Raw genomic sequence first — 20,614 nt, 5'->3', positions numbered from 1 at the left:
AGAAAGTAGTGCCAGGACCAGAACACATCCTTTGGACCCGGGGGCCCTGGACTGAGAAGACACTAGATCAGGGGAAGATTAACGACAAGGACCTTCCTCCAGAACCAAAAGAGAAAGCCTTCCCCTAGAGCTGGTGCCATGAATTCAGACTTCTAGCCTCCTAGACTGTGAGAGAATAAATTTCTGTTTGTTAAAGCCATTCATTCGTGATATTTCTGTTATAGCAGCAGCACTAGATAATTAAGACAGTAAGACAGCCACTTTTTTCCACAGGATATGAAATTTTGGCAAAAAGATGGTTTAACTATGGTGACTATCTCATTTAGTAGACATGGCTAGAGGTAGATCCTTTTGACTTCGGGCTTTCTTCTCCTCTCTCCCTTAAATGTCCCTAGGCAACTTCTGTACATACTGGTTACACCGTGGATAGCCTGATTACTGTACCACGTTCTTTTTCTCCCAAAGGCTGAAGCGTGAAACTCCCTCTTCTGTCTGCAGGTAAAGGAAAGGGGATGCTGACTCCATCCACATTCTCCCTTGTGGACCTCAGCTTGCTGTCATGCCTCTCAACACAACATTCTGTCCCCATAGCAGACATGTGCCTGCTCTGAGCGAGGCACTACACTAAGGGGCCTTAGTGACAGGGGTCCTGCCCTCACAGAGCTTGGCCTACTTTAGGGACAGAGTAGATGCCATGAAAGAGATATGGGCAACACAGTGAGAGTTTTCAGAGGTGAGACTAATTACTTCTAGCTGAAGAAATAGGAAAAATCTAATGTTAAGAGAAAACCGGAGAATTAAAACTGGGTGGCATTTATCAGAGAAAGCCTTGTTTTTTTGCTCTGTTTTGTTTAATGACTATTTCGCTCTGTTCTATCAAGATTTGACTCAATAGTATCATTAATACAGTGAAATCTGTGAGAACTCCACGGGACTGCCTTGTTTTTCTGGGTCTTGCAAGTTTTCAGCCTTTGACAGGGTGCAGTCTTACCACTTTTCTGTTGCTCTTGATTAGTGGAAAATATTTGAGTTTTCCTTCTCTGACAGGTTTCCACCTTACACAGGTTCTGGCTTTCCCAGGTTTTACTGTATTTATATGGTGGGAGTAAATAGAGGCCAAAGAAAGGAACCACAGTCCAGCAGCCTTATTTATATTTAGCCTGTCGCTATCCAGTTGATTCCGACTCATAGAAACCCTATAGGACAGAGCAGAACTGCCTCATAGGGTTTCCAAGGAGTGGCTGGTGGATTTGAACTGCCGACCTTTTGGTTACCAGCCTGTGCTTCTAACCACTGTGCCAGCCCATATTTAAACAATCAAATCCAGTGCTTATGGCAGGAGGGAGGAGCTTGGGAGTGCTACAGTGTGACCTCTTACAAGGTGAAGGTTGTCCTCTGATGTGTTCACCCAAGAAGTAGCTCTTTGCCCTCCAAATTCCACTATGAAGAATAACAGAAAAACCACTTGCCACGGAATTGATTCGACTCATGGTGGCCCCATGCGTGTCAGAGTAGAACTGCACTCCACAGGGTTTTCAATGGCTGTGATCCTTCAGAAGGATATTACCAGGCCTTTCTTCTGAGGTACTTCTGTGTGGACTTGAACCTCCAACTTCCGTGGTTAATAGCTGAGCACTTAACCATTTTCCTACCCAGGGACTTCCCATATAAGCAGTTCTTATGGATGATAAGAACTGCTCATATTATCAGGATGCAGCACAGACCAGCAACTTCACAGAGCAGAGAGATGGAAATCAAGGAAAGATGTACTTCACACAGAGCAAGGAGAAGTATTTTGGAGTGTTGTATGCTGGAGCAGAGGATTTTTCTACCACCCCCACATTACAGGGCTCCATGTAGTAGCCAAGAGGATCAGCAATAACCAGAGGCAGAGAAAGAGCTGATAAGTAAGTATCTGTACTTCAAAGTGCTTGTATCTTGGGGACAAATGGCATGTAATAGGTTTGGTATTTGCTCTTTGGCAAATGATTTCATAATAAATCCCTAAGAGATGGAATTAGTGTGTGAAATATATTTAATACATATTTACAGCTTTATGATTTATTCAACAAATATTTATTGAGTGCCTACTGTTGCCAGGCATTGTTGTAACTTCACACCAAGCTCCTCTCCTAGCCAAAGCCTTCATTTACTCATTCGTAAGGAAGGACTGGAGTTAAAGCAAATGCTTGATAGCATGTGCCACTTTTTTTTTTTTTGGTATATATGTTATGCTTAAATAAAATATTCGGTAAACTATATAATTCAGTAGCCCTAGTGGCGCAGTGGTTAAAGTGCTCAGCTGCTAACCTAAATGTCTGTGGTTTGAACCTACCAGCGGCTGTCCGGGAGAAAGATGTGGCGGTCTGCTTCCATAAAGATCACAGCCTTGGAAACCCTCTGGGGCTGTTCTACTCTGTCCAATAGGGTCATCATGAGTCACAATCGACTTGATGGCAGTGGGTGGGTTTGGGTATGTAATTCATGTGGGCTCATTCATTCTATTGCCTGCATTAGCTTAACAAAGTTTTAAGTTAAAGAGGACCACCCTGCCTCAGGGTATTATTGTATATGAAGCTAGAACAGAGAGACCCCAGACTGATAGTTGGCTGTCAAAATTGTGTTGGTCAGAATAAGCAGACCACGTAAGCAGCACCCTTCATAGCGTAGTATAGGCCCACATGAAACCCAGGCTTGACTGTGTGGGCCCTCTGTTACAGAGACAGGTGAAAGCTATGCTTGGGTTTATAATGATATAAGCTGCTTATTGAGTTTGTCTCTATGGTTCCATACAGTAATATCAGAGGCTTCAATGACTGTTTATTTAAAACGATATATCCTGCATCTGCCTTCCCCACTGATTTCTTTTCCAAGGATGACAAAGTGGGGTAGTCTGGTTTTAACTGATTTTCAATGTATACTTGTAGTGATGGTTCTGTCTACCCTCTTTGGGGTTGCCCCACTTTATCCTCCCTTCCAGCAACTGCTCAAGTACTGTTCTCAGTTCATCCATCTTGCACTCACAAGACCCTGGGGAACTGTGGAGCCCTGGTTCCATAAAATTAAAAAGTCACAGGTATGGAAGTGATGTCAGACATCCAAAGTCAATTCCATGTGATAATCCCGTTTGAAAACAACTCTGTTTATCCTCCTTTAGCTCTTCTCTTTTCCAGGTTAATTATTCCTAGTTTCCTAAATATTTAATATGTTTTCGAGTCACTGCAAAAATTTGGTGAATTTGGCAGCAGAGGTTTGCAGAATTGGACCTAGAAGACAAGATCTAATCTGATCAGCACAGAGTAGGGTCTTTTACTGAGGACTGGCTGCATCCAAAGACCTCATTGATGGAGACTGATTCTGCCATCTTGTATGAGCAAAGATGGTTGTCTGTGTGCTCTCTGAAGTCAGGAACTCCATGGATGCCTATCTTCTTCATTACTGGTTAACTGAATGAGAGGGAGGCTCCTAGGCTTCTACTGTAGAACAAATGACAGCAGTGTTATCTAGCTCTGAGACCATGTAATGGGACACAGACCTTATGTGGCAACACAAACAACTGGAAGCATCAGAACAGAGTTACCAAATGATATCGCTAAAAAATACCAAAGTCGCCAGTCATTCCTGTAGATTTGGCAACACGCTACCCAACGAGGTACCGAAACAAAGCCTTTGCCTTTACTCTCCTTTCAATGATCAAAAGAACTTCCAGGAAAAAATACCTCCTGTTGAGCAGAAAGTTGAGAGCTCTAAAAACATAACTCCAGAATGAGCTAATGTTGCATTGTAAGGTGATATTCCCTATAAAATGAGCCCCGTGTGTGTCTATTTGTTCACCACTGTAACCTTAGCAAGGCCCCTGGGTGCCACAATTGGTATGTGCTCGACTGCTAGCCTAAACGTTGGCAGTTTAAACCCATCCAGCAGCATGGCAGAAGAATGGCCTGGCGATCTGCCTCCATAAATATTACAGCCAAGAAAACCTTATGGAGCAATTCTACTCTGAAACACATGGGGTTGCCATAAGTTGGAACCAACTCAACGGCAACAGTTATGGTACAGTAACATTAGCATCTAGCGTGTTGCCTAGTACGTTATAAAAAGAATTTGTGAATATCTTCTGCTAGAGAAGTAGTAGCCCATTTAGAGAGCTAAGTGCTCAGAATCTGACCAAGGAAAACCGAAAATAAGAGGGCTCTGGTGAAGAGTGGTGAACAGGACCTTAGCACTTTTAGTTAGTCCAGGTTATCTCTCCAAAACAGGAAAGAAGATGTGTGGTGGTAATTTTGTCTATTTGGCCTATTTCTCCCACTAGATTATTGCTGTATGTTCATCCATATGTTCCCAGAGGCACACAACTCCGAAGTGTTAAAAAATTACTGATGATAACAATGGTGACTTATATAGGATCATACATATGTCAGTGACAAGGTCAAAATAAGAATTTAGTTCTTGAGCACCTAAATCTGCTGATTACTAAGTTAGCAGGATGACTCAACTGCTTTGCGTCAAACACCATTTCTTTTATGGTATCTAGAAGTTACTCTCGTAATTTATTCTATCTCAGGGTAAAAATGTGCATTGGGGGATATGTGGGCTGCAGAAAGGATAGCGAAGTTTCATGAGCTCCTGGTATTTCCAGTGTGTAGGGTCCCTATCCCCGCCAAAAACCAAACCTGTTGCCATCGAGTCGATTCCGACTCATAGTGACCCTATAGGACAGAGTAGAACTGTCTCATAGACTTTCCAAGGAGCGCCTGATGGATTACGAACTGCTGACCTTTTGGTTAGCAGCTGTAGCACTTAACCACTACACCACCAGCGTTTCCGTAGGGTCCCTGGGTGGTGCAAATAGTTAAATGCTCCACTACTAGCTGAAAGGTTGGTGTTTTTTGAACCTACCTAGAGGTGCCTCAGAAGACAGGCATGGTGATATGATTCCATAAAGATTACAGCCAAGAAAACCCTATGGAACAGTTCTACCCTGCTCACTTGGGGTCTCCATGAGTTGGAATCGACTTGACGGCAACTAACAACAACAGCTGTGCATGGGATTCGCTCTTATAAAATTCTAAGTTGACAAACTACACAGCACACCAAAGCATACTTTACCACGAATGCTTGAAATATGGGGGCCCGCATAAAACTGGGAATCCCTGGGTGGTGCAAATGGTTAATGGACTTGGTTGCTAACTGAAAGGTGGGGGGTTTGAGTCTACCCTGAGGCATCTCAGGAGAAAGGCCTGGCAATCTACTTTGGAAAAATCAGCCACTGAAAACCCCATGGAGCACAGTTCTACTCTGGCACAAATGGGGTCACCATGAGTCAAAGTCAACTCAGTGGCAACTGGTAATATATAAAAGTGAGAAATAAAAAAAAAATCTGTGTAGAGTTTGGTCTACGTGCATTTAGTTTACTACAATAGCATGATAAGATAATTTATTAAATAGGCATTAGATTCTGTATTAGCTGTGCCTATTCATAAAAAAACACACAGATCTATCAGGTCTTATTTCACCTGAGATCCTTAATGCTCCAGAAGACTTGAATGCGTAAATTGCCACAAACTTTCTGTTTTTTCTGCAGATAGGCAGCAGAATCACATATTTAGAGCCAATGTAGGCAATTGGAGTAGTGTTTTCTGGCTCTGTCAAAGGCCCTGTCACATTCTTTTTAATTGTCTGAAGAGCCTGGTTGTCAGTTGTTCTTTGATGAAATAACTTCTCATTTAAGTATTAATTCATGACAGAAAAAAATTTACATATCTGTCAGTATTAATGAAAATTCCTCTTATCACCACCTGTACAAACGGCTTTGAATTTTTACAGCTTTGGCACAAGTCTGGGAGTTGTGTGGGAAAAAAAGGCACAAAAGGCGTACTCAAATTTGAAATCCATAATTACTTTCTTCATTTATTAATCGTATATATTAGAACTCCTAGGTAAATGTGAACTCACTGATTCAGAAATGCAGATAGATGAGAGCTTCTCAAAATAGATATAATTATCAGAATAAATAATTCTTAGCTTGATTATTGGGTGGATATAGGCTGACTCTCCAAGGCTAGGGAAGTTGAGATTTTTTTTCTAGGGTCCATATTTCCTCGTTTTATTATTTGAGGAATGACAACCAGTTTCTCAAGGCTGTCTCTTTAATAGTTATTCCAAACATGGTGCTCATCAAACCTGGGAAACTGGCAATGGAGAAAAATAAAGTTGTACTAAGTTGCCAAATTCACTATTCATCTGTCAGTTTGTCATACTCTAGTGGCTTGCATGTTGCTATGATACTGGAAGCTATGCCACTGGTATTTCAAATACCAGCAGGGTCACCCACGGCGGACAGGTTTCAGCGCAGCTTCCAGACTAAGACTGGGAAGAAAAGCCTGGTGACCTGCTTCCAAAAATTAGCCAATGAAAACCTTATGGATCACAACAGAATACTGTCTGATATACTGCTGGAAGATGAGCCCCCTAGATTGAAAGGCACTCAAAATACATGGTGGCCACGACAACAGACTAAAACATACCAACAATCATGAAGACAGTACAGACCAGGCAGCATTTGTTGTGCTTGGGATCGCCATGGCCAACTCAATGGCAGCTAAGAATAAGAAGTTGCTAAGTAAATCAATTGCCCATATTGTATTGGAGGTTTCTGTCTCCTCAGGGTTTTTCTTCTCAGAGAGGCCTGACTCTCAGTAGGTCCAATGCTGGGGTCTAGCAAACCCAGGCTGCTGCTGACTAAGCTAGGCTAAGGCCCAACATGTGTAAAGTTGGTCAAATTCAAAACAGTTGTGGCTTCTCTGTAATAACTCTTCCCCGAAACAACGTAGAGAAAAACAGAATGTGTGGTACTGTGGGAGAAAACACGACCAAAAGGACATGTTGTCTGGGAATTTCTTGGTAAAGAAAATGTGATTCATGGCGTACACAAACCAAGGCAACGTGGCCAAGGATTGGTTGGAAATTTGAGTCTCAACCTTTGAAGGGTATTTAGTTTAATCCCCCCTCAGCCTGGTGTCTGTTACAAGTATCACATAAATAAAATCCACTCTTGAAAAACACAAGAGCTTGCTTAGCTGCATTTTTCCAGCATTTTATTTCTTCCATTTCTTTTCCAACTAGCTTTGCCCTAGGGTTTTTTTGTTTTTTTTTTTAAGGTTTTTCCTGCTTATAAAGCACACTGGCATTGTTTAGTAAGCAGAAGAATCTTTTAGGAAATCCCACCGTTAGGCAAGATTTTATTTCATAAATTAACTTGCTCAGGGAAAAAAATTTTTTGCTCTTCTGTCATTAATCTACAAAGAGAAAATGCCACATATAATCAAGATTTAGCAAACTGACATGAGTAAGGGAGTGCTTTTCTTTGGCCCGCTGTGAAGTATAGTTGGCATAGATGATCTCTAGAATGCGAGTTTTGATGACTGACCTGCAGAGGGAGTGGAAAAGTGTAGCAACACACACACTGATGAGCACCTAAAATCTAGTTTTTGAAACAGAAAAAATATGCAGAGCATACAGCTTCTTCATGAAGAAAAAAAATGGAATTCATTTTCACCTTGTTAATGTTTTCATAAAAACACGAGTGACCATCAAGTTGATTCCCATTCGTGGTCACCCCATGTGTGTCAGCATAGAACTGTACTCCATAGGGTTCTCAATGGCTGATTTTTCAGAAATAGATTGCCAAGCCTGTCTCCTGGGGCTGCTCTGTGTGAACTTGAACCTCCAACCTTATGGTTAGAAGCTGGGTGTGTTAACCCAACCTGTAGGCACCATCCAGGGACTCCAGTGTTTTCATATACATGGTCTATTTTTTTTTTTAATTGTACTTTAGATGAAGCTTTACAGAACAAACTAGTTTCTCATCAAACAGTACACACACTGTTCTATGACGTTGGTTAACAATCCCACAATATGTCAACACTCAACACTGGCTTCCCTATTACCAGCCTTCCTGTTCCCTCCTGCCTTCCAGTCCCTGCCCCAGGGCTGGTGCGCCCCTTTAGACACGGTCTATTTTTTGTTCTCACCCACTGGCACATTTAGGCTGGAATCACATGCTTAAGGCTGGCTTAATTATATTTAAATCAGAGAAAGGGGTACATTCCAAGCTCTACGAGGCCAGGGACTGTATCAGTTTTATTTACTGTTGTACTGCATACCTGTTGGCATATAAAAGGTGTTCAACTAATACGTACTGAACAAATTCAAGGGGACAAAAAGTAGAGATAATATCTTGGAGACAAATAGGATGTAAAAATAGATTTGGTGCTTGCTCTCTGGTAAATGATTTGACTGGAATTAATGTGTGAAACATCTTTTTGCATATATCTTATACATATTTACATTTTAAAATTTTGACTCCATGTATTCATTCAACAAATATTTATGGAGTGCCTCCTATTGCCAGGTATTGTTTTTAGTGCTCGGGATACAATACTGTACTGTACTACACTAAACTAGACTGCCAGCGAGTAATTACCTATTTAGTAGGTTAAAAAAAAGCAGATTAGAGAATATAGTGTGTGTGTGTGTGTGTGTGTGTGTGTGTGTGTGTTGGGGGTGGTGGCAGTGCTATTTTAGGTAGGGTCATCATTAAAAAAAAAAATTTTTTTTTTTTTTTTTAGTCAGTTTGTCTGATACTCATCTGTAAGTCTGTCCTACTGTAGGGGCTTGTGTGTTGCTGTGATGCTGGAAGCTATGCCACCAGTATTTAAATACCAGCCCATGGAGGACAGGTAGGTTTCAGCTGAGCTTCCAGACTAAGGCTACGAAGAAGGACCCACTAATCTACTTCCGAAAAGAATTATCCAGTGAAAACCTTATGAATAGCAGCGGAACATTGTCTGATACAGTGTCAGAAGATGAGCCCCTCTCAGGTTGGAAGGCATTCAAAAGACAACTGCGGAAGAGCTGCCTCCTCAAAGTAGAGTCAACCTTAATGATATGGATGGAGTAAAGCTTTTGGGACCTACATTTGCTGCTGTGGCATGACAGAAAATGAGAAGAAACAGCTGCAAACATCCGTTAATAATTGGAGCACAGAACTTACAAAGTATGAATCTAGGAAAATTGGAAATTGCCAAAAACCAAACAGAATGCACAAACATCCCATACATTAGTGAGCTGAAATGGACTAGTATCATCCATTTTGAATTGGACAATCATATGGTCTACTATGCTGAGAATGACAATATGAAGAGGAATGGAGCTGCATTCATCGTCAAAAAGAACATTTCAAAATCTCTGGATATAGGATAGTATCCATATACCTACAAGGAATCCAGTTAATACGACTATTATTCAAATTTACACACCAATCACTAAAGCCAAAGATGAAGAAATTGAATATTTTTACCAACGTCTACAAACTGAAATTGATCAAATATGTGATCAGGATGCAATGATAATTACTGATGATTGGAATTCGAAAGTTGGAAACAAAGAAAAAGTATCAGAAGTTAGAAAATATGGCCTTGGTAATAGAAATGATGCAGGAGATCAAAGGATAGAATTTTGCAAGACCAACGACTTCTTCATTACAAATACCTTTTTTTAACAACACAAACAGAGACTATACACGTGGACCTCACCAGATGGAATACACAGGAATCAAATAGACTACATCTGTGGAAAGAGACCATGGAAAAGCTCAACATCATCAGTCATAACAAGGCCAGGGGCCGACTGTGGAACAGACCATCAATTACTCGTATGCAAGTTCAAGTTGAAACTGAAGAACATTAGAACAAGTCCATAAGAGCCAAAGTATGATCCTGAGTGTATCCCACCTGAATTTAGAGACCGTCTCAAGAATAGATTTGATGCATTGAACACTAATGACCAAAGACCAGACAAGTTGTGGAATGACATCAAGGATATCATGCTTGAAGAAAGCAAGAGGTTATTAAAAAGACAAGAAGGAAAGAAAAGACTAAAATGGATATCAGAAGAGACTCTGAAACTTGATCTTGAATGTCAGGTAGCTAAAGCAAAAGGAAGAAATGATGAAGTAAAGGAGCTGAACAGAAGATTTCAAAGGGCAGCTCCAGAAGACAAAGAGAAGTATTATAATGACACGTACAAAGACTTGGAAACAGAAAACCAGAAGGGAAGAACACGCTCAGCATTTCTCAAGCCAAAAGAACTGGAGAAAAAAATTAAAGGATTCTACGGGGAAAATATTAAACTACATGGGAAGCATCAAAAGAAAATGGAAGGAATACACAGAGTCACTACACCAAAAACAATTAGTCGATGTTCAACCATTTCAAGAGGTAGCATATGATCTGGAACCGATCGATGGTAATGAAGGAAGAAGCCCAAGCTGCACTGAAGGCAGCGGTAAAAAACAAGGCTCCAGGAATTGATAGAACACCAATTGAGATGTTTCAACAAATGGATGCAGCGCTGAAGTGCTCACTCGTCTATGTCAAGAAATCTAGAAGACAGCTACCTAGCCAGCCGACTGGAAAAGATCCATATTTATGCCTATTCCCAAGGAAGGGGATCCAACCGAATGAGAAAATTATTGAACACTATCATTAATATCACACAGAAGTAAAATTTTGCTGAAGATCATTCAAAAGTGGCTGCAGCAGTATATCGACAGGGAACTGCCAGAAATTCAAGCTGGATTCAGAAAATGATGTGGAACAAGGGATATCAATGCCGATGTCAGATGGCTCCTGGCTGAAAGCAGAGAATACCAGAAAGATGTTTACCTGTCTTTAATTGACTATGCAAAGGCATTCGACTGTGAGGATCATAACAAATTATAGATAACATTTCAAAGAATGGGAATTCCAGAACACTTAATTGTGCTCATGAGTAACCTGTACATAGATTAAGAGGCAGTCATTCAAATAGAACAAGGGGATACTGCGTGGTTTAAAATCAGGAAAGGTGTGCGTCAGGGTTGTATCCTTTCACCATACCTTTGCACATGTTATCAGAAGGGACCAGTCCCTCGAAAAGGACATCACGCTTGGTAAAGTAGAGGGTCAGTGAAAAAGAGGAAGACTCTCAAGGAGATGGATTGACACAGAGGTTGCAACAATGGGCCCAAGCATAACAATGACTGCAAGGATGGTGTAGGACCGGGCAGTGTTTTGTTCTGTTGTACACAGGGTCACTATAAGTTGGAACCAACTTGAGAGCACCTAACAACAACAACAACAAGTCAGTGAAGGTGTTCCCAAGAGGTGACATTTGATGAGAAACCTGAATGAAGCGTGGGAATGAGTAGTTCAGATATTTGGGAGAAGATTCTTCCAGGCAGAATGAAAGCAAAATGTTGGCCCTGTTGTGGAAGTATGCTTGAAGTATTTGAGTCCTTGCATAGCAAGAGGCAATGTGACTGAGCTGGTTAAGCAAGGAAGAGAATACTAGAAATTCTTCCCTTTTCTTAAGTAGGTGGAGAGACAACCAAAGGCCAGACTATGAATAGTTCCGCAGGCCATAGTAAGGATTTGCAATTTTAATCTGCATCTTGAGAAACACCAGAGGGCTAAGTGCAAGGGCGTGACCTTGTAAAACGGTCGTTCTAACTGCTGTGTGGACAACCAAAGGTAGAGGATGGAGTGGAAGCAAAGAAGTCAGTGGCTCTTGCAGCAGCCCAGACCAAAGATGATGGTGGCCTTGTTGATGGGCTCCAAGGAAGTGGTGAGAAATGGATAGGGGTGGGGGGTGCTGAAGACAGTAAAGACTGTTTTTGGTACAAGTAACTAGGTAAAATTTGGTGCCATTTCTAGAGGCTGGGAAAGACTGAGGGAGAAGCAGGCTTGTCAAGGGGTGGAGTGAGGAGAAGTCAAATGTTCATTTTGGACATTAAGTTTGAGATGTCTTTTAGACATTCATGTAAGGATACCAAGTAGATTATATAATTGTGGTGTTCAGGAAAGTTGGGGCTGGTCATACGAATTTGGGAATAGATGACATAAACTCCAAAAGAGAAATGCCTCTGGTAATTCTGGTTTTATTCTGCACCTGCTCCACAGGTGTCCCTCAGAACTGAGACACCACCAAGAGCCACAACTCAAGAGTCAAAGCGCCACATGTATTGCCTGCCTTGATGGATCAAGTCCCCTTGCACCCTGTGCCTCAGTCTGCCCACATCTAAAGTAGCAATAATACCATCCACCACTTGGTCTTCCTTTAAGGAGAGATGTGATACTACACACAAGAAGGAGAAAAGAGTTGCTAACACCTGAAAGAACTCCATGATCGGAACCCAAGGTTAGGAAGACTTCTTTGTACTTGGATGATCAGGTCCTTGAGGGGAGGCTCTGTCTTCTGCTTGTTACATTCTACAGAGCTTGGTACAGGGCTCAGTCAATTAATATTGCTGACTGTCTATTCTTTTTTTTTTTTAATACAAGTATTCCTTATTGTTTTAAAAATACAGATAACATTTGCCAACTCAACGTTTTCCACATGTACAATTTTCACTATCTACTTTTGAAGTAATAATACTTCAGTCACTAAATAGAAGCTGACATTGTGAGCCTGGATAATTGTGGCCTGCTTCTGAAGGTCTCTAATCTTGACTCTCTCCTATGAGACAAAGAGAAGTATTATAATGACATGTACAAAGACTTGGAAACAGAAAACCAGAAGGGAAGAACACGCCTGCAGAGAGATATTCTAGAAGATCATGTCAATTCCTTTCCCAAACCCTTCCAATGACGCCTTGTGGCCTTTGAGCTCCTGATCATGGCTCACCATATTCTGCATAGCCTGGACATTGCCCACCACTCTTGCCTCTCTCTAACTACTTTTTTATATTCACCCCATGCATCAAGTATTAACCATTCCCTTAATAGGCCTTTGTGGCTTTGCGTTCTGTCTCTTTAGAATGACTCTCCTTGCCTTGTCCTAGAGAACTTCTACCGATTCCTCAAAGCCCCAGTGAAAGTTCTTCCTCTTCTGTGAAGCATTCCTAGACCCAGCCAAGCAAAAATCTCTTTTTCTTCTGCACCAGCACTGTACTGAAGATCTGCATTATAGTGTTATAATACCGTATGGTAAGTTATTTACAAACAAGGCCATGTCTCCTTTTAGATTGTGGGCTTTTTTTGGAGAGCAAATGAAGTAGTTGCCATCTTTTTGTTCTCTGTATCTAATCCAGGGTCAGTCACATAGCAGAAACTTACTATGTGTTTTCTTAATAAAGTGAATAAATGAGTTAGAATCCAGGACCCCAGAATAAAGTCTTTCCCTCTGAGAATAAAGCTGGAAAGTCCATAAACGTTAAGAAATGTCATGGTAACCCAGTCAAAGTCATTAAGATGCATTCTGGGCCTTGGTGACACCACACTGCTCAGGAAAGAGGTCAGTTTGAATCAGTGTCAGGCTGTTGTATCTAAATGATCAATAATTTATATCCCTTGCTAATAAGTAAGCTTCCTCTTAGGTTCAACTAGAGTTTCCATGGACTTTTCAAGGGGTCTAGACTTAGCTATGGAGGCCAGGGTCTTAGCTTTAGCCAATTCTATAGGGGTCTCTGTCTATAGGATCTTGGGAGGTAGCACAGCATAGCTTCTTACGGGATTTAGGACTACTAGATGTCTTGGGTGGATGTCTTGGATATGACCAGAATGTTATCATCATGAACCCTGCAGTGGGGTTTATGTACTGGGTGGGGGGATTATACAACTCTGCTGACCTTGAGTGACCTTAACCTTGTGAGGCTGCAGCTCATAACCCAGTGCCTTTATGTGCTGTCAGACTGGATGGCTGACAACACCTAGAGAATGTCCGTGACCATGAGACACATCATTTACTTGAGTAATATTCTTACCCGGGCAGAAGCTTTGAAAACTCTGGCCTTTCCACCTTGACTCTTTGAAAGGAAGGCATGGAGTGTTAAATGTGGGAGTAACAGGTGGGTGCATCAGGGTGGTGAGCATTTTTGCTCATGATGAGAGTTTCTGACTGGGACCTAGGAATGATCTGTAACCCACCTGAATCAGATGAGCTGCACTTTCTGGGCTGCCATATCGAAGGTCATGTCCATTGATGGCTAACACACGATCGTTCTCCTCCAGCTGGCCGTGTCGGTCCGCCATGCCACCATCCAGCACGTTGAAAATGAACACCCCAGGCTCATCCACCTTGCGCACCAGCTTTATTCCCAGCTGCTCCTCAGGGCTGCTTTTGTTGAGAATCACATGGAAACTGTCATCCTGGAAGCCATAGGAGTCCAGTGCCAGTCCGTTGTTCCTGCTTCGGAATTTTTGCTCCCGAAGCACTGTGAGCCGTAGCACCTGGCAGGGCTGCCGCAGGAGGCGCAAGGCGTAGTTGTGAGGTACTTTGCTGATGTCCATCCCGTTGACCTGGGGGACAGTGGATCGTAGAATCTGGAGCAATTATGCAGTCAGCCCCATCTGCCACAATCCTTCCGGAAAGGCCCAGGCCCACCAAAGAACCCAGGCCCTTCTTTTAAAGATTGCTCTGCTCTGTTTGGTTATCCTGTATCCAAAATTGCCCACCTTCTAATGTTTTAACTCTTTTTCTCTGAGTGTGACCTCTACCACTTTTTCAGGTCTCTTAAGCAGAAACTGTCTTTCCTCAACCTTGTTCTTACACAAGCCCGCAAAATTATCTACACAGTAATTTTGTAGGTAATTACAAAAGTATTTATCCTTCATTTCTGTTGCCTGCCAAATTTACTTTTTAGCTGAGAAAAAAAAAAGGTTAAAAAAAGAAATTTTCCCATTCAGCTCAGTCAAATAATCACATTAAGCTGTTGTTCAAATGAAACTGAACTGCATTTTCTTTCCAGAAATCTCCAACCAATTTTTTTCTCCCCAGCTCTTCCATAATGGAACTTTCAATCACCACTGCTGAGTATGTGTGTACGAGTATGTGTGTGTGAGAGTGTATATGTGAGAGCATACGTGTGTGTATGTGTGTGTGTGTATGTGAGTGTGTCTGTATGTGGTGTGTGTTGTGCATATGTGACAGTGTGTGTGTGTGTATATTTGAGAGTGTTTATGTATGTGTATGTAGGGTCTCAAAGCGGTTGTCTACAAGCTCTTTTGTCCATATCCTCAACAACAGAAATCCCTGAACAGCTCCAAGCAAACTGACATGAATGGAAGTTTTTGGCTTTTACTGAAGGTCTGTATCCCTTTATAATGCTATTCAAATATCCTTCGGCTTGGCTCCTCTCATTTGTGCCTCAATAACGACCCGCAGAGCTGAAGCAGCATTGCCTTTCTGGTTTTAATTACTCTAGCTAAGCAGGCTCACCCAGAGGCTGTAGCACCACTCTGGAAGAAAACAATTTCATAGCAACACTGCACGCAGTATACTTGAGGAGAGAGGCCCCATGGAGGAGAAACAACATTCTCAAATTGCTATAGTTTGGTAAGATTTCTTGCGCTTGCAGCCAATTGTTAGAGGAGCCTTGGAATGAGGTGATTCTTGGGTGTAGAATCACCAGTTTTTTTATGCTTCTCCAGGGAAGGGAGGAGGCTTCCCTGTGCAAAGGCAAGGCCCACATCTTTCGTCCAAGCCCAGGTGAGCAGAGCACTTGGCGTCACACTCAGGCCAGGAGAAGCTCAAGTTTGCCTGCTAAAGCGTCCTGGCGGCAAGAATCAGAATGTTTTATTATGCAACCCTCCCAGGCCACACAGCTTCCACTAGAACTGGGAAGAAGCCATGCAGAGTGTCACCGACAGCAGACTGCCTGCCACCTGAGGTCGAGGGGCCCTGTCTTGTACTCCATCTTGAAGACCAGTGGGAATTTCAGCGTTTCTGCAATTACCGCCTTAAATTCTTTTCTCCTCTTATTCCAACCAGTTTGCCAAAGAAACATCTCATGGGGAGACAGGAGCTGGCCACTCCTCAGGCTAGAAGGGATTGGATGAGACTGTTGTCTGAGTATCACATAGGAAATATATGACTGGGGAGAAAGTTCTTGTCACTTTTGGCACACATTTTACTTCTGCCTTATAAACAACTCCTCTTTTATCCTATCTCTTCTTCTGAAAATTCCTCCTTAAAGTCCTTCCCCTCAACTAAACCTCGGAGGACAGTAACATCCAAGGCATTCTCTCCCACCACCTGTATCCCCTGGAATGTCTGTGGGTTGGCAGGAATAGCTTAGGGATTACTTTTTTTTTTTTATCCAGGGCTACTAAGTTCCAGGAAATTTACTTTAGAGGGTGTGTGAATGTGAGTGATTAGATAAAATACAAGATGTTCCATTAATCCACTCGTTTAAAATAATTTTAATAATGTAACAAAAAAGAGAATATATGCTCCAGTTTTATATTATTTTATATGTTTTATATATAAACAGTTTGCTGTTTAAAGGGGGAGGAAGGGTGGAAAGAAGGAAAGAGAGAAAGAGAAAGGGAAGAAAGGAGATGGAGAAAGGGAAGGGGGAGAAGGACAGGGGAAGCTGGCAAGGGAGACAAGGGGAGAAGGAAAAGACAGAAAAAATAATACAGAGACAGAGGAAAGTATTTATATAAGGGGGGAGAGTCAAAGATTGAGAAAGAGACAAAGACCTAGCTCAATTCAATTATAAATCTCATATGAAGAGTCAAATTAACATGAACAGTGACTTCTCCATATATATTGTTTTCCCTTATTCATTCGCTTGTTCATTCATTCATTTACACAAAGATTTGCTCTGAAGGTTTTTTTTTAAATTAACTTCTTATCGCTGCTCCACAGAGTTGGTGTCTACCTTTAGTATGATGTCTCCTGGCAGTAGTCGGCCGTCTCTGGCAATCGCCCCATCGCGATAAATATGTTGGATGATGATATGGACCAGTGGGGTTTCGCTGCCTCCCACAAGCCTAATGGAGAGGCTTTCACTGGGATCCACTCGATTGATCTTGATGCTGGTAATTTCACCATCTGGAATCAGGTGATACAACCTTGGAAAGACTGAAATGGACAAAGACATAAGACACCCACCCAATGCACACTTCCAGCCATTTCTTCTTGCCAAACTTTAGTTTCAGCCAAACTAAACTCTCATTCTCTGTTTCCACTTCCCGGCCTCTGTGCCAGTGTACGTTTCTCTGCTTGGAATGTGTTTCATCCTAGGTTTAAACCCAATTTTTCCTTCAAGGCCTGCATGAAACGATTACTTCCAATTTAAACTCTGCCCTGATCCCTCTCTCCCTTGGTCCCTCCAAACGCCCCACTTCCCATGAAGTTTGCCCTCTATTTCTCATGACACGCAAACTTCTATTATTATCATTTCTGTCAATTTCTTATACCCCATCTTTAGACTCTAAACTTCTTAAGGGCATAATTTCAGGCTGTTCCATGGTTCTGCACACAGGTCTCTGTACAGGGCCTCCAGCTGATTTTACTGAGTGAGCAGGAGTGAGTGAGTGGATGCGTGGCCTGTTGTTATGGAATGGGCTGCAATTTTATCACTTGTCTATTTAGGGATAAAACAGAACAAATCTGCTCTTCTGCCCCTCAGATCATTCAGAGATTTCTTCCCTGAAGACTCTGCTTTTCAGGCTTGGGAAATCATCAGTCCACTCTATCAGTCATGTGTGTTAATGAAGAGAAAGTTCATAATCAAGAAAAGAAGCCACAGCCAAGGCCTCATTCATGGCTTAGAGAGATCTGTCCTTGATCTCCCCAAAGCACTGAATGCAGAGCTAAAAGGAGAGTAAGAGATCATCCAACCAGTTGCTGTTGAGTTGATTCCAAATCATGGCCACTCCATGAGTATCAGAGTAGAACTGTGCTCCGTAGAGTTTTCAGTGGCACCGACTGGCATTGTTTATCTACTTCAGTTTGAGTAGAAGTGTTCAGAAGGGACACCAGCAAGTGCTGGGATGAAACCACACCTAGCTCAGGGAAGAAGAGGTTCTTCTGAGTAGCTTGAGGCTCAAGTTTCAATGTGGAGGGTGAAGCTGCCTCTGTAGCTGCTAATGGCTGCCTTGGCCGTAAGATTCTCCCATTATTAAGTCATCTAAAAAGACCAAGGAAGCCCTGGTGGTGTAGTGGTTAAGTGTCATGGGTACTAACCAAAAGATCAGCAGTTCAAATCCATCAGGCACTCCTTAGAAACTCTATGGGACAGTTCTGCTCTGTCCTGTAGGGTTGCTATGAGTCAGAATTGACTTGATGGCAGTGGGTTTGGTTTTTGGGAAAGATCAAAACGCAGGCCTGGTTCTGCATAATCCACTGTGACTATTTTCAAAAACACATGACCTTAGTCCATTTTCTCTAATGAACTAACAAGTACTCAACTCTCTAAGAACAATACAGAAAAAGTTAAAATTATTTCTAATTATTCAGGATGTGGTAAACAAAGTAATTCAATGGCCAAAGGAAGCCTGAAATATTGTAAATGTGGCTCTTTAGCCTCCCTTCAGATTTAATTCAATGTAAGCGATTGACTTTGCTGTAAGGCTGTGGGGCAGCTGTCTTAATCTGTCAGTTCCTGGTGCTAACGGTACTTGGGTGATTTGAGTTCAATTAATGTTTAAACTACTTTGATTACATTAAGTAGGCAATACCACAAGTATTTGTTGGAACGTGTCTGCTGAAAGGGAATGGGATTTTTAAAACAAACCACTTTGAGCAAAGAAAGACTTGGAAAAAAATCATCAAAAGCTGCTGATTTTGCCTCTCCCTTCCTTCACCCCTTCTAACCTCCCTCCTAACAGATTTTTGAAAACCCACACTCCCATCCCCCAGTTCTAAACTGCTCAAGGATGTTGCGTTGATAGCACAAAATGACCTACCCAGTCACGTTGTAAATGATGACAGTTAGAACCACACCAATGAGACCCTAGTGACCTTGAAGGGTTAAAGTAATTTTTAAACTGCCAAACTTGTGTTGGTCTGAGAAGAAAAGAATTTGTTCAATCATGTGTTCTCCTTCAAATATTAAAAGATATAATTATTATTTATCAAGAGTTTGTTAGATACAAGGCACTGAGCTAAGCAACTTGCATAGCTTTTGGTTTGTTTGCTTAATCCTCACAACCACTCTATGAAATATATTATCATTAACCCTGTTTTTTTTAGATGAAGAAATGCTGAAACTCAGAGAGATTAAGAAACCCAGCTAAGGTCATACAGTTGATAAATAGGGGAGCCAGACTCTTTACTGATAAGCCATGCCAAGAGAGTTCACAGGACTAACTGTGGGTTGCTGAAGGAATGAGATCCTTACCATTTTTGGAAGCCGTGCTGCCTCACAAATCCTGTAAATACCTCACCCCATCCTAGAGTAATAACTTCTTGGCCTATCTGAAGGAATCCATTCTCTCCCCATTTAACCCCTGCATACATAACGTGGCCGCCATCTTTATCTTTCTGAAAGATGGCTCAAATCCTTCAGTGACTCCACTCAAAGCTTTCACATTTGTTCACTGCCCCCAAATCTAGTCCAGACTCCTAAATGGCATCCAGGGTCCTTTCTGATCTTCCATTACTTCCCAACACACGCTCAATACCCCAATGTTAATCTAGATCATAAACCATTCCTTAAACATGGAGTACACTACCCCACTTGGAAGTAAAGTTCCTCTCTCTACAGCTGTTGTTGTTGTTTATGTATACCACACTACCCGTGGTATTTTATTTTCTTTCGGTTTTGAGTGAGCCCTGTGATGGTTAATTTTATGTGTCAGCTTGGTTAGACTATGCTGCTCAATTGTTTTGTCAAATAATTTTTTCAAATGTCGCTGTAAAGGTATTTTGTAGATGTGATTAACATTTACAGTCAGTCAACTTTAAGTAAAGGAGATTACTCTTGATAATGTGGGTGGGCCTCATCCAATCAGGTGAAGGGCTTCAGAGCAAAAACTGAGGTTTCCAGAGAGAAGGAGTTCTGCCTCAAGACTGTAACGTAGGTCTCCTGCAGGAGTTTCTAGCCTGCTGCCTGGTCTATGGATTTTGGACTCGCCAGCTTCAAAATCACATGAGCTGATTCAAATAAGTCTTTATATATACACAGGTCACTATGCGTCAGAATTGATGTGATGGCAATGAGTTTGGTGTTTTTTGGATATATACAGTCAAACCTGCAAAAGCCAGAGCCTCTGTAAGATGGAAGCCAGTCAGAGAAGGGTAACTCCGACATTTTCCACTAAAACGAGTGGTAGAAAAGTGGTAAGGCTGCATCCTGTCGAAGGTGGAAAACTTTCAGGACCCGAAGAAACAAAGCTGTCTCAACAAGTTTGGCTCTTACAGCTTTCGTGGTATATGTGGTTCTGTTTCTCTGGAGAACTCTAACTAAAGCAAACCTCTTGAAGCCAGGAACTGGATTTTACAATCCTTACATAAAATTACAGTGCCTACACCAGTGCCTTACACATACTAATCTCTTAAAAAATGTTTCTGCAATAAACATGCAAATAAATCATGCTTGGGCAGTAGAAAAGTTTATAGGGAAAACACTTAATAAGAGAGGGACATTGGCAGAACGGAAGCTATAATCCTTTCCTTTATTCATTGCACAAACATTTAGTCAACATTATTATGTGCCTGACACTGTGCTAGGCCTTGCGTATACAAAGACTCAGAAAAAGAATCCCTGCCCTGGTAGGTACAGTTACAATGAAATGCAATCATTGCTATGATAGTGATACAGGATGCAAAGGAAGAGGAACTC

General features: G+C 41.8%; 1 protein-coding gene across 4 annotated transcripts in view; it reads right to left on the bottom strand.

The window, feature by feature from the left end:
* LNX1 (ligand of numb-protein X 1) overlaps positions 1-20,614 on the bottom strand; it is a 241,715-nt gene that overhangs the window by 31,062 nt on the left and 190,039 nt on the right. For all 4 annotated transcript variants that reach the window (XM_049886899.1, XM_049886898.1, XM_049886897.1 and 1 more), the window contains 2 exons: positions 16,706-16,908; positions 13,968-14,339 (listed from right to left, as the gene is read on the bottom strand). In XM_049886899.1, coding sequence (XP_049742856.1) covers positions 13,968-14,339; positions 16,706-16,908 — 575 coding nt within the window. The remainder of the gene's footprint in view (positions 1-13,967; positions 14,340-16,705; positions 16,909-20,614) is intronic.

Source organism: Elephas maximus, chromosome 5 (genome assembly GCF_024166365.1).
Source record: "Elephas maximus indicus isolate mEleMax1 chromosome 5, mEleMax1 primary haplotype, whole genome shotgun sequence".
In the NCBI taxonomy this organism is placed as follows: domain Eukaryota; kingdom Metazoa; phylum Chordata; class Mammalia; order Proboscidea; family Elephantidae; genus Elephas; species Elephas maximus.
This window is presented reverse-complemented; position numbering and strand designations above follow the sequence as displayed.